The sequence below is a fragment of the Solea senegalensis genome, linkage group LG6, assembly GCF_019176455.1.
Source record: "Solea senegalensis isolate Sse05_10M linkage group LG6, IFAPA_SoseM_1, whole genome shotgun sequence".
Taxonomy (NCBI): domain Eukaryota; kingdom Metazoa; phylum Chordata; class Actinopteri; order Pleuronectiformes; family Soleidae; genus Solea; species Solea senegalensis.
In genome coordinates this window covers 14,340,775-14,354,526 of record NC_058026.1, presented here as the reverse complement: position 1 = coordinate 14,354,526, position 13,752 = coordinate 14,340,775, and the positions used below count along the sequence as shown (strand labels likewise).

Sequence of the window (13,752 nt, the reverse complement as noted above, 5' to 3'; positions counted from 1 at the left end):
TTTCTTAGGAGTACTGCAGCACCACATTTCAGGCGGGAGGAAAACCGTCTTCCTTCATCTCCATGTCTTCACCACTCTGCTTGTATAATATTATTAAATTATCGCCCGCATATGCACATTTCTCCCCCTTTGTTTATTAAAAGTAATTATAAAGTTTTAGTTATTTTATGATGGTATTATGCGTGTATGCTCATTTATCTAGGAAAAAATACCTTACATTACTTTAATTTAAGTACAGGGACATTTTAAATTGACACAGCAGCACGGAATTTAACAGCAAACTGCAATAACACTAAAAACAAACAGGACGAATAAGAATGGGCACCAAATGTTGGTACAATGTTGAATAAATGACATATAAATACAGAAATACAGCAGTATATACAATTAATAATGTCCAATATATAGATATAAATTGTGTAAATGTGGCAGTATGCCGTTTATAATGTTTAAAATATATTTCATACTAATATTAATCATCAGAATTATCACCATGATGACTGTATTAGTTAAACATTTAATTTTTAAAATAGCTCAAGTTAAAATCTTTCAAACCCACTTCTCTTACCAATACATTTCTGATATGTATTCCAATAATAAGCTATATTTATCTGTATTTTGAGTGTTTATTTGTAGTTTTATACAGTTGTATGTATTTTGAGACACCCAGCACAAATGCAGAGACTAAAGTCACTGTAATCATATGGGGTCTTCCAAAAAAAGTCCATCTGATCATGAAATTTGCCTGCTGTGGACAAAAGGGCAGCTCAGTTTGTGCATGCCTCAAGGTCTACAGTCACACATTTTACACCATGTTCAGCATTTTGAAATGTTACATTTTTGTTAAACTTTAAACATTAATAAAGCAGACATAATATTTATATTGTAAGAAAGCAGGTACAAACAAAACAAACAAAGAATAGAACAAGTAGCAGGTGTCAAAATCCTTTTGGTGTTTTTTTTAGAGAGAAATGGGGGTTTCAATTAAATAGAATTTCTTCTACTTTGTAGTACTTTGAAATACATTTACTTTGAAATACATTTACTTTGAAATCTCTGTCTTGATTTCCAGTGTTAGGCCCTGTGATGGACAAAGCATGAGTTTTTGTGAATAGATAAGGTACTGTTATCATACATGCATCTGGATTCTTGCCCACATGTGCATCACAGGAAATAAAAGAGCAGATAAACCGGCTGGACAGGTTTTGTGAAAATGAGTAGACACCAAAACGAAACTTTCACAATCAGAGGAGAAGAATGGAGCAATAAAGAGAATGAGTGGCAGTAGAACATACATACAAATATACATACATACATTACCTTATAGACATGACAGAATGGGGACTCAGAGATAGAGAGGAGGAAAAAGGAGGCGATAGCATGCAGACTACAAATAGGACACAGCAGTTTTTAAGGGTTTGTCATTACAGTTATCTGTAATTCATTTGCAGATATGCATATAAATTATGATTATCTGTAATTAAATTATGACCATCCATAATATCAATAGTCTATATCTTAAGAAGAATTTAATTATGGATATCTGGAATACATATCCAGACCATTTAGCTATTAAATATTAAAATGGCTAAACTCATGTTGTTGATTTTACTAAGATGACTGGAGTCTGACTTCACTGGTATTTTGTTTTGGTTGCCACATAAATTTGTTGAATTTTCCCCCAGAATTTGTTAAGATTTGTCACCGTACACACAACATTTATTTATGAAACATGTACTCTGTCTCCTAGCAGAAATTGTTGTAAAATAGTCAGAAATGTTACACACAAATTTGCTTGTGTCACAATTTATTGAATTGGGTCAAGGTTGTGTGTTCAGAGTCTTTTGTGTTTTTTGGAGACCTTGAATGTGAAGGAGTTACTGTTGCCCTTTTATCAGTTAAAACCATGTTGGCCATTCTTCTCTGGTCTCATCATCATTTTTCACCCAGATAACTGCTGCTCACTGGATATTTTTTCTCTTATTTTTACATCATTATCTGTAAACCCTAGTGATGGTTGATCAGCAGTTTCTGAAATACCTCATTCAAAGCCACTCAAATTACCTTTCTTCCTCCATTCTGATGCATGCTTTGAACTTTAGCAGGTCGTCTTGACCATGTCTACGCACCTAAATGTATTGAGTTGCTGCCTTACAATTTGGCTGAAAAGATATTTGCGATAACAAGCAGTCGAACAGGGACCTAATAAAGTGGCTAGTGAGTGTACATTATGGAAATTGTAACTGACTGAAGAGTAGGCTGACACCACAAGATGGCAGTAATGCAACTCAAGTAGGTTGAGCCGCAAAGAGAAAGGAAGAAGAAGACACAGTAGCATTATTTGTGTTTCCGTTGCATTTCCACCACTTGGAGTGCTGTCGGTTAGTATCACTACCTTTACTTGTTTCACTTTACTAATGTCAACGCCATAACATTAGCAGGTTTTCAACCCTCTGTAGCTCCCCGGCTATTAAGTTAGCTCCGTGTAGCCTCCCATGAGAGTAACCGGCTGCGACGTTTTAGCGACAGAATGCCTCGCAGAAAGAAAAGCAGTCAGAGCCCGGCAAGAGGTCCTGGCGGGCCCGGGTCAGAAGAGGGAAGCCTCGGCTACAACACGGGCAACATACTCCCGCGCGGTCATGACAGGGGCACCAGGGAGCATATCGCTGAAAGCATGCAGGAGATGTTCTCACACCTGGACCCAGAAGTTATTTACATCGTGCTGTCCGAGTGTGACTTTAAAGGTAGCACCAAACACGGGAAACTGACCAACAAACAACAACTGCTGTGTGATTTTATTTTTTTGTGCATACTGTTTTGCCTTCACTGAAGTGAGCAGGTACCTTGTTTGAGGTATATGTCCGATAAGGTATAAGTATTTTTTTTACCACGAGATTCCTGCTCCGTTAAGGTCTCGTGTGTATTAATAACAATATTACCAGCAAATATTAACAGTAAAACTTCACCTGCCCGCGGACCATCCACCTGTTGTGCCTTTGAAAACACTAATACCTGATCCCCATTACATATAACAGACTTGTATTTTATACCATCTACGACTTAAAAATGTGTCTCCCTGTGTTTCTGTTTTATTAATTCAGGTTTATACACTCCATGAAATCAATAGTGTCATCGGGTACATTCCTCCTGCAACAATTTTATGTTTATCTTTTAAAAAGTCCCTGAAATTAGAGTGTTTTACAATTGTATTTTACATCAACCTTCATAAATAAGTGCAGTAAAATTGATTATCAATACAAGAGATGATGAAATTGAAATCATCCAATAACAGGGCAATTTTATTCAAATGTCCAAAGTAATTGGCACAAGACAAGATGATCCTATATGATCATAATAGCAAACCTCAGCTGTATTTTACAATCTGCTCCATCAATTTCTGTGTCCCATTTTCTCTAGTTTCTTTTAAATTAATTTGTCTGTCTGTCTTGTCTCCTATTGTTTATCACTACCTGATTGACGGAAGTCAGGCAAAAAACAAATCAAAAACAGTACAACATGAAAGCTATTCTCAATATTTCCCATCTTCTGCATGAAAGAACCCTGCTGAATGTCTTAAAGTGTATCATCAGTCATCAGTCAAACAAGAATCATCAGTCTTTTGGGTTAGATATAGAAATGGTTGTTTTTCACCTATTTTCATGTTTGTTTTCTCTGTTTGTTATGTAGTTGAAAATGCAATGGACTCCCTCTTGCAGCTGTCTGAGGCTGCTGAAGTTGTAGCCCCTATTCCCTCTCCCATCTCTGGCTTTGATCGTACTGCTGCAGCCCTCCTCAGTGCACCACACCTCCATAAACCAAGACCAGACCCAGACTCCTCCAGACCATCACAGCAGCCTCCTTCTTCTCCTCCCTTGGTTAACTTGCTGACTGATGAGCTGGACATTCTAGTTGATCAGGAGATGGAGACACTTAATGCAACGCATGGCGTTATGGAAGAGCACCACAGCGGCAAGTATGTTTCTGCTGGTGTACCGCTTTCATCTTTTCCTCCACCATCTTTTCTACAGCAGCCTCTTCCCGAGCTTCTTCAGTCCAGCCTGACACCCAGATCGACAGGGTTCTCGGCCGAGCAGCCATGTGCAGAAAGAAGTGTGGAAGAGTCTGCTCCGTCTGCAGTTAACCAGCTCAGCCACGTTGGAACTGTTGAGAAGCAGAAGTTAGAGGTGGATTTCACACATCTGATGACACCAATGCCAGCAGACAAGCTAAATCCTCCTTTGGACTTGGCAGCTTCGGGTCGTCCCTCAGCTTTCCAGGTGTATAAAAAACAAGACCTGTCACATAGTTTGCCAGAGACTGCAGGGGTTTTGCCCTCTGATGTGATAGTTGGAGGAGCGAGATCTAAGGGGACCATGTTTAGTCGGGAATCACATGGCTATATGTCCTGGAACCTGGAGGCACCAGCATTTTCTCCACATTATCCCGGAAACCAAGGTCCTATCTTCATTACTCCTCGGGCTCAAACAACTTCCAACTGGCATGCCCAAGCTAGGCAAGTTTCTCCATGGCTGATCCATGCTCCTTACAGTGAAGCACCTCTTGTACCTTCAGCAACTATTCCAAAGTCCTTGGCGCTGTCTGCTGCTCCACGGCTTCCTGCCCATCGTTTTCATTTGGAAGGGAATGTGCTTGTGATGATACGTGGTGCTCCAGGGTCTGGCAAGTCAACTATGGCAAGGTAAATATTGACAGTGTTACATCGTCATTGACATACCACAGCAGCAAGCGCATCCACAGGTCCACCATTTAAAGGCGCATGTATACCACTTTTTTGCAGAGCCTTGTTAGAGCATAACCCAGGTGGAATTATACTGAGCACTGATGACTATTTTACTCGCAATGGAGAATATCGGTTTGACCCCACTGTTCTGGGAGAGGCCCATGAGTGGAATCATAAACGAGGTGAATAAAACACACACACCTTTTGATAAGAAAATGATGCAGCACTAGCAAGTCAACATTCCACTGTGACCTGTAAAGATTTTTCATCTCTGTAACTGATTGCTGTGGTTTCCCTCTGGATGCAATCTGTTCGACCCCTGTCTTGTCTCTTATGCAAATGTTATCACATAGCGAAGGACGCTTTTGAGAGAGGCAGTAATCCCATCATCATTGACAATACCAACATGCAGGGCTGGGAGATGAAACCCTACGTGGCTCAGGTTAGTTGGTTTCAGGAAATCCATCCAGCAGGGTAATAACTCATGCAATTTGCTGTTACACTAATTACCCTGGAGAAGAGTTAATCCTGTGAATGCACAGCACTGCAAATGGTTTTGGCAGTGCTCAAACTAACATCCACTAATCAAAAACACCACCTGCCTATTAATTTGAATGTAAATGTGACTTGGGGTAAATCATGCAGGACCTCCTGCAAAAACCTGGTTCACCCTTTACTGCAATTCAAATGCAATGCCATGTCATCCCACAACCTGCTGCACTGGCCAATCAAAATAAATACATTAACCCAAAAGAACTGAGATTACTTTACATTGTGAATAGGCCTGGGACATTATGAGCTTTCAACTGTATGATATTGTGATTGCAGTTTTTAAAACAATACCCCCGTTAGCCATTTACCATTGGAAAAACAGCCCCAACCCTGGGTTGAGTAATTCCTTCACTTTGACTCATTAAAACAGCTCTGTCATTAGACGTTAGACATGGTATGACGGATTTTTTTTGTTTTCGTTTTTTTTTAATACCTCGGCCCTTGCCTAATTGTAAAAGTTAGGATTATACACATTTTATTACTCATTACTTTCTTTATGTAATGCTGCTGGTTCACATAATTTAGGTATGCACTGCAAATAATGATTGGTGGTCATATCTCTCCTAGGCACTGAAACATAGATACAAAGTGTTGTTTCGAGAACCAGACACTTGGTGGAAGAACAAGCCCAGAGAACTGGAGAGGTGAGAGATGCATTAGTGTAGTACAAGTTTATGATAGTATTATGAAGTAAACCTTTTGTGTTTTTTTTAGAGTTGAAAGGTTGTATATTCCAGTTTTATGCCTTTCTATTCATTCATTTGTTTGTTTCTTTTTCTTCGTGCATGTGCAGACGTTCCTCACATAGGGTGCCAGTGGAAACAATTCGCCGCATGCTTAATGGATATGAGCGCTTTGTCACAGTCCAGTCTATTATGGGTTCACACATGCCTGAGAGCAAACAGCGACTGCTCCTGGAGAACAAAAGCTCACAGTTAGTTTCAATGTCAACTTTTTTCTTGATACCGATCTACTTTTATCTTATTTATGGAGACTTGCCTCTGTATAAACTAAAATTAAAAAATTCCTTCCTTTTTTTATTATTATTACTGCAGAATAAAGCTCTCTTGTTGTGTCCAATACATTTATAGTAAAAAAATGTAAATTATGGACCAATATATTAGACACTTAGTAATTGATTATTGCATTTGTACCATTCATACTTCCATTTTTCTCCAGGCTGGTGTCCTCTGAAGCACCTTGCCCAGATCTGGTAGGGGAACCTGGATTAACTGAGGGCAGTAAAAAATCCCGCTCTCAGCTGTGTTCCTCCCTGCCTGATGTGTCATCTATTGGTCAATTCAGTGAGGTGGGAAAGCTGGAAGATGACACCTACAGATCCACTGAGTCACTCAATTTCCAACTTTCTGGAAGACCCACAGAAAATGCTGAAATATCCAATAGAGATGATGACCTGTATCTTGGGGAAATAGATTGTGAGCTGAATGCTCTTTTACAGATGAATAATACAGTAGGAGATGAAAGAATCCCAGACTGTATTGTGGAATCGGTGATGAATGAAGATCACAGAGGTGATGAAATACCTGTGGCTTTTTCACAATCTATTGGACAGAGGGTGAGGAGAGAAAGGCCCAGGAGGGTGTCTGGTTTTGACAGGATGGAGCCTTCAGATCTGGTGAAAGATGCTAACCAAACGGAGAATGAGAGAATGGAGAGAGGTGAAACAATTGAGATTTTGAGAGATGAGGAAGAAAGGGAAATGAGTACAATTCTGGACTTTGTAGGTGACTGGCCTTCCCAAGGATCCCTTGATCAGCGACAAATAAGAAGAGAAAGGCACAAAGAAAGAAATGCGAAGGAAAATGACTGTGTGTCTCAAGAAGTAAATGAACATGAAAAGAAAATGCAGTCTGGACCTGATTTATCAGAGTTTCAGAAGGCTCTTGATATAATTCAGACAGGTGTAAGTGCAGTTGAGTCCAGCTCTACCCATTCTTCTCCCCTCTCTTTGAAATCTGAAGAGGAAAAAGAAGTGGAGGCATGTGGCAGGACAGAGGACTCTGGGAGTGAAGAAAGAGAGCAAGACGTGAGTTGCGTTAATAACAGCAGAGGTGAATTGCCTGACTGTGTGTTAGACTGGAAGCTAGCTGACTCTTGTAGAGTCAGTGAGTCAAGAATTGATTATGGAGATGAAGAGGAACTAAAAATGAAAAAGGAAGCAAGTAGTACACCAGAGGGGAATGGCTATGTGCCAGACAATGGCAGAGAAACCAGCAGTAGTACAAATGCTATCTCAGCTGAGTCACTTGTTACCTTGACAACTCCAGAGATAAGTAAATACCATGATGCAGTAACAAGCCACAATGATGAAGGTGGTGTTTTTTCAGGTCCTGCTGATTTAGACACTGATAACTGTACGCCGGATTGGAGAGAGACTGGAATCAAGGGTGATGGCAGCCATATTAGTGAGGTGTGTCAGAGTCTGATAAGTGAAGGTTCTTTGGAAGCAGAAGGCACTGGCAGTACTGCCAGTGGAGCCTCTCAGGAGAGAAAGCAGCAGCGTCGTCGATCAGGCAAGCAGTGCAAACTCGCCCTCACCTTCACTCAAAATTGTCTTGGTGCTTCATTGAATACTAATGAATCCCACAATACCACAGCTCACAACATGGACAGTAGTCTGGATAGCATAAACATAGACATCACACCCAGCCTTAGTCCCAACTGTAACACCAGCCTAAACCTCAAACCAGACTTTGAGATGTTCACCGAGTCCAAATCTGACACACAGGTGCAACCTCCTTCACCCCCTCTTCCTCTAGAAGACGTAGGCTGCTTCACCCAGACAGAACCGCAAGACTTTGCCGTTCTTTGGCGTCTCAATCGTCGAGATAGCTGTGATGAGAACAACCTTGGTGCACACAGCCAATCCAGTGACTTCACTGTCCTGTATAGCGACTCCTTTCGCTTTGTGCCGGCGCAGACCTCTGCAGATTTTGCAGCAGTTGCAGTTCACCCCTTTAGCCACAAAGAAATACTCTATCGAGTGGCGCACGAGAAAGGCACACAAGTGGAGGAGAAGGAGCTTGGAGGAACTCACGACCGACTTGAAAGCTTATGCATTCTCAGCCGTCACTTTAAACTAGTTAGTTTTGATACATTAGAAGATCTGTATGACAAATGCCATCAGGACCTAGAATGGACCACCAACCTGCTGCTGGACTCTGGGGAGCGGTTCTTTAAAGATGAGGATGGTGAGGAGGAGAGGGAGGAGCAGGAGGATGATGATGGTGCTCAAAATGAAGATGACCAGGGCACATCTGATCTATGTGGTGTTTTAGGAGATGTAGAAACGAGCACATATCCTAATGTGTCAAATGAGTGCCACTCTAAATACTTGGCAGAAGGAAGGCCAGCTGGATTGGAAGAGGAAACTGAGCGGTCACCTTCTGCGGCACTTAGTGAGCCAAACGAGAGCTCCAATCATGTGGACTTACCAACTTATGAAGATGAAGCTGCTCCAGGTAGAAAAGGAAATGATCCTGATACAACATCATGCTCTGAAACGGATCTGCAGAAAGACACAAGAGAAAGTGATGACACTGAACACAAAGTGATATCTGCACCTGACTCAGAAGGCGGAGCTTGTGGCTGGAGCGAAGATGATGATATGAACAGTGAATATTTCAGGGATGAGATTGCCAGCCTGGCTGAGGTTCAAAGTGTGGAGCTGAAACTTCCCACGGAGCTGGCAATACAGCTAACTGAACTTTTTGGTCCTGTGGGAGTAGACCCAGGTAACTCACTCGAAAATAAATGTACATTTAATGGTTAAATACAATGCAACTCTTAAATAACCATTGTACTGGATTAAAAGACTGAAACTGAATACTATATTGATAAGTATGTTTTAGTTATTGAACATTTGCCTGAAACAGAATCATGGTTTATATTATTTTAGACTGAGTCTTTCATATTAACATGAAGGGTCACGTTTTCTGCCTCAGTACAGTTCTTAATACTTCTTTTAGTTGGTTGCAATCTGCAGCTTCAACACTAGATGCCACAAAATGATTTGCTTATGTTTTTTTAAGCCTGTACATGAGCTTCTCTCATTTGGCAAGTCACTGTTTGATATGAATGTCATTTTACCAGATGACTCTAAAGGTATGCTCTCTGGTCATCTGACAAAGCAAAGTCAGGCCTCTGCTGTTCCTTAATCAATTGCTGAACCAGTAACAGTAATAATTCTTTATCTTTCTTTCTGTTATCCTGGTGTATTCGTTTTCTCTGGTTCATGAAATTCAGCTTCATGCTCCACTGACGACTATGCAGTGCAGATGGACCTGAACCTGGCTAAACTGCTCCACGAGAAGTGGAAGGAAACAATTCAGGTAAGTTCTTAAATGTCTGACGGGGATACAGTACCATCAATAATTAATCAAAATGTTAATCCATTCTGATATTTTGATTTCTTCATACATCTTGTAACGGGATGGACTCTGTTGCTTCATCTGACTTTAAATGGTGTTTTACAGGAAAGGCATACCCAAGCAACACTTCCGTTCCACTTGCTTCAGGAAAGTAAGTTCACACACTTGAAACAAAATTAAGATCCACAGAGCATTTATATAGTATAGTATATATGATCAATGCTGTGTTACATAACTAATATGTAGTACTTGCATTCACAAGAACCAATTTAAAGCACAAACCTGCAGAGTTGTTTAAATGTGAATTTTTGTTCTTTTATCCATGTCTGCCTTCTGCAAGATAGTTACGTTAGTTACATTAAATCTCTTGCAAAATTACTACGGGGATATGTTTGCCTGTATTAAATATGTTAATCAAATATGTACAATAAATGAGAGAATAGAGACATAATGGCTTTGTTTCACTACAATGAAATGTTCAACTTTAAATTTGAAGGTCCAGACCACAGGGGTGAATCACAGGTGGCCAAGCGAGGTTCACGAGAACAATGCAGTCAGTTGCCATTCATGGACCACTGGAATGCTTCCCCTCAGCGTGTGTCTCTAAGAGATATTATAAAAGAGGAGCAGGCTTTACAGAAGAATGTGGAGAGGGTAATACATTAAAGACATCTAATGTACCTGCTGTGGTTGAATAATACTTATCTTGTTTGTTTTTCTTTGTTTGTCTGTCAACTTCACTACTCACCAACGGTTTCCCTTTCAGACCAGACAAAGCAGTGCAGACCTCAATCTGCGAGATGGATCTGCCAAGTTGAAAGAGAACAAACTGTTCTCCCTCTTTCCCAACATTGACAGACATTTCCTTCAGGACATCTTTAGAGACCACAAGTGAGTTGTTTATCCACGTCAACCGACATTAGCTGAAACGGATTTAGATTTCAGTTTAGTTTTGGTTCAAAAAAGATATGCGAGAGACTCATTTCTGTGTGTGCTCCTACTTGTGTAGTTACAACCTGACCCAGACTGAGCTGTTCCTTCGCTCTCTATTGGATGAACAACCTGTCAAGACAGTCGTCGCCCCGGAGGCTCCTCGGTCTGATCACCACAGAGCAGCAAGCAAGGAGAGGGAAAAGGTGCAGTAAAAAAGGAAGAATCACTATCTTTACAAACAACACTAACAGGAGACTATAATATAAAACTACTATAAACAATATTGCAACCATCTTGATAAATATTCTGACAGAAGTTAATAGCTAAGTTTGGTTCTTCCACAAGATTTCTTCCTCTTAAGGTAGTTGGTTCTCTCCACTGATGCCCAGTGCTTGATCATTGTGCTGTGTCTCTGCTCCTCTCTCAAATATTGACAATGGAAAGTACTTTAAGAGAATGTATATTTGATTTGAATCAGTTTAACTCTGTCCCTTTAATTTGTCAGAAGCAAAAACCTCCAGAGCGACCCCCTCCTAACTATCAGGATGTAGAGGACCCAGAATATGATGACTTCAGGGCTGAGGCCTGCCTGCAGAGGAAGAGGCAGCTCGAGAACTTTGCCAAGGCTGCTGAGGCCTACAAACAAGGACGCAAAGAAGTGGCTTCATTTTACGCACAGCAGGCAAGCTACACTGAGGAACACACTTTCAATTTGGATTCTATCTTGCAGCTCTATTTTCACCCACATCACATTTTTTCCAAATTGAATTTGCTCCCATTTTCAATGAATTGAAGTAAAAACTGTTTGATCAGCTGTCTGGGTGGATGATCTCTGACCATCTCAAAACTTGTCAGTGTTTTGCATGTTGATGTCAACTAATTCCTTATACAGATTTGAACAGATTAGTGGACAGAAATAAGGCTTTTTGTTTGCAATTAGAAAGTCTTTTACTTCAATTAATGGAAAATGGGAGAAAAAAAGAACTGTTGTGTTTATTTTTTTTGTTGAGTATAATTGTCCTCTTTCTTTGTTTTGTACTTCCATCCAGTTGTTCATGGTTACAAATGCTCTACTAAAGAATTAATTTTGATCAACTTTTTCTCAGGGACACTTACATGGTCAGCAGATGCGTGATGCCAATCACCGTGCAGCGGTTCAGATCTTTGAGAGGGTTAACTCGTCACTGCTGCCCCAGAACATTCTGGACCTCCATGGGCTTCATGTAGATGAGGCTCTGCAGCACCTGGATCAGGTCTTGGAGGAGAAAGTTACAGGTATTTAACAATGTAGTGTATAGTGTCTTCCTTGCTTGCACTGTTTATTAGATGGCAGAATTGAACATTTAAGAAATCAGTCTCATGTCTCAGAAGATACTGTATGAATACTTTAATGTCAACTAACTTTGCTTACTTGATCTTATCTCACTTGACTGGACATAGAAAGATCACTACTACCTGTCTGTCTGAATAACAAAATCAATCACTTTAACAGCTACAGTAGATGAAACTAGCGCTATGTATTTTATGTCCAACATCGACTTATATAATTGTATTCTCCAGTTAACCAAATCTCTCTTTCTCCACTACACACCTCTGTGCATCACTCTTTATGATGAGTATACTGAGCATGATGTTTACAACTAATAAAAGTATCCCTGGCATGAGTCCAGACTCCTGTCAGGGTGGGTGATGTGTATCCGAATGATTGTGGACACTCACAACAGCCAAAAATCGTCTTCTAAGTCTGTTTTTGCACCATTTAAAGGTTTGTACATACACACCTGTGTTAACCGTATTCTGTGTTTTATGTGTTTTGTTCTTCTATGGCTTCTTTCTGTGTAGATTGTGAGCAGGGTCTGTGTCGACCTCAGCTCTCTGTCATCACAGGAAGAGGGAACCACAGCCAGGGGGGCGTGGCCCGCATCCGCCCCGCCGTTATAGACTACCTCACTAACAAACACTACAGGTACACACACTCAAGACATATACAGTGTGTATATACACACACGTGATGTGTTCATCGTCTCCCTCTTTCTCTCCTGCTATCTGCTTATCTCCCAGGTTCACTGAGCCGAAGCCAGGCCTCGTGTTGGTCTCTTTGAAGTGAAAAGAGTCTGGTTTACTGGATCCAAACTAAAGCTGCTATGACGAACAACACTATGTCTCTTAAACTCATCCACATTTACAGTAATTATGATATACAGTGAACGGTGTGTTACACTTGTTTCTTAGGTAGTCAGGTATGATACTTTTTTATACTCATCTCTCTTCTTAGACATCCACATAAATTCCAGAAATATAATCTTAATTGTGAATATTGTGAAATTGTTTTTAATTGAACATAGTTTTTCATTTGTGTTCATGAAACAGAGCTGCATTGTTGTTAAACACAGCCAGGGTATTTTTATGCGTCTGCTAGAATGTATGTACAGTATATTTTATATTCAAAATGATTTATACTGTGGTGTAATTACATTTAAAAGATCCCTGCATTTAGATTGGTCCATGTTGTTGTTCTTGAGAATTCTAAACAGTTTGATCTTTTTTGAAACACTTTTAGCATTGCTTTAGGGATTTTTCCATCATTGCAAAATGTTTCACATGATCAATTAATTAACATTAGTCACTCATGCAATTGTCATATTTTAGCCCAGTGCCAAAGGCCAAGATAAACTGCTTATACTGTACATTTGTATTTAAACTCAGGTAATTTTATTCCCAGCCTATACTGGATGCTTAAAACTCACCTTTGTCTTCCTCCCTGTGATGCTTTTATCAGTGGTACAACAGTAGTGTTGGCAGATGTTATTGGTTGTATATGACTTGTAAAGAGAAGATTGTATTTTTTTTATAAGTATTGTTATTATTCATTTGTTCAAATGGTTTTACTGAGAAAGCTATGTTGTTGAATAAAACGATTTATTTACTGTTTACATTGTGTAGGTGTACATAATTATTTGGGACCAATCTGTAGTTTGTGACGATATAAATTATCTTGTGGGCTTTTTTCACTCACAACAGCGTGAAGTTGTGTTTCAAGATGAGATGCCTGAGACATTTTTTTTTTATCCTTAATCCTGTTTCCCATTTCTTAAAAAGTGTTTAAATTGAGTGATTATCTAAACACAAGTCTAG

At 40.0% G+C, this 13,752-nt stretch overlaps 1 protein-coding gene across 1 annotated transcript; it reads left to right on the top strand.

The window, feature by feature from the left end:
* Positions 1–2,364: 2,364 nt before the first annotated feature.
* On the top strand, positions 2,365–13,550 carry n4bp2 (NEDD4 binding protein 2). The gene is made up of 16 exons (XM_044028809.1): positions 2,365–2,744; positions 3,688–4,699; positions 4,799–4,923; positions 5,095–5,183; positions 5,861–5,937; positions 6,087–6,227; positions 6,473–9,048; positions 9,560–9,645; positions 9,790–9,835; positions 10,181–10,338; positions 10,451–10,575; positions 10,694–10,820; positions 11,123–11,299; positions 11,724–11,892; positions 12,460–12,583; positions 12,679–13,550. The coding sequence occupies exons 1-16, from the start codon at positions 2,531–2,533 to the stop codon at positions 12,722–12,724; spliced, it is 5,292 nt and encodes a 1,763-aa protein (XP_043884744.1). The 5' UTR covers positions 2,365–2,530; the 3' UTR covers positions 12,725–13,550.
* Positions 13,551–13,752: the final 202 nt, after the last annotated feature.

Bases quoted from the DNA above. Each gene is read 5' to 3' on its own strand.
- n4bp2 (XM_044028809.1), top strand. From the start codon at position 2,531: ATGCCTCGCAGAAAGAAAAGCAGTCAGAGCCCGGCAAGAGGTCCTGGC. The intron at 4,924-5,094 runs GTGAATAAAACA...GTTATCACATAG, and splicing joins TGAGTGGAATCATAAACGAG to CGAAGGACGCTTTTGAGAGA. The intron at 9,836-10,180 runs GTAAGTTCACAC...TTAAATTTGAAG, and splicing joins GTTCCACTTGCTTCAGGAAA to GTCCAGACCACAGGGGTGAA.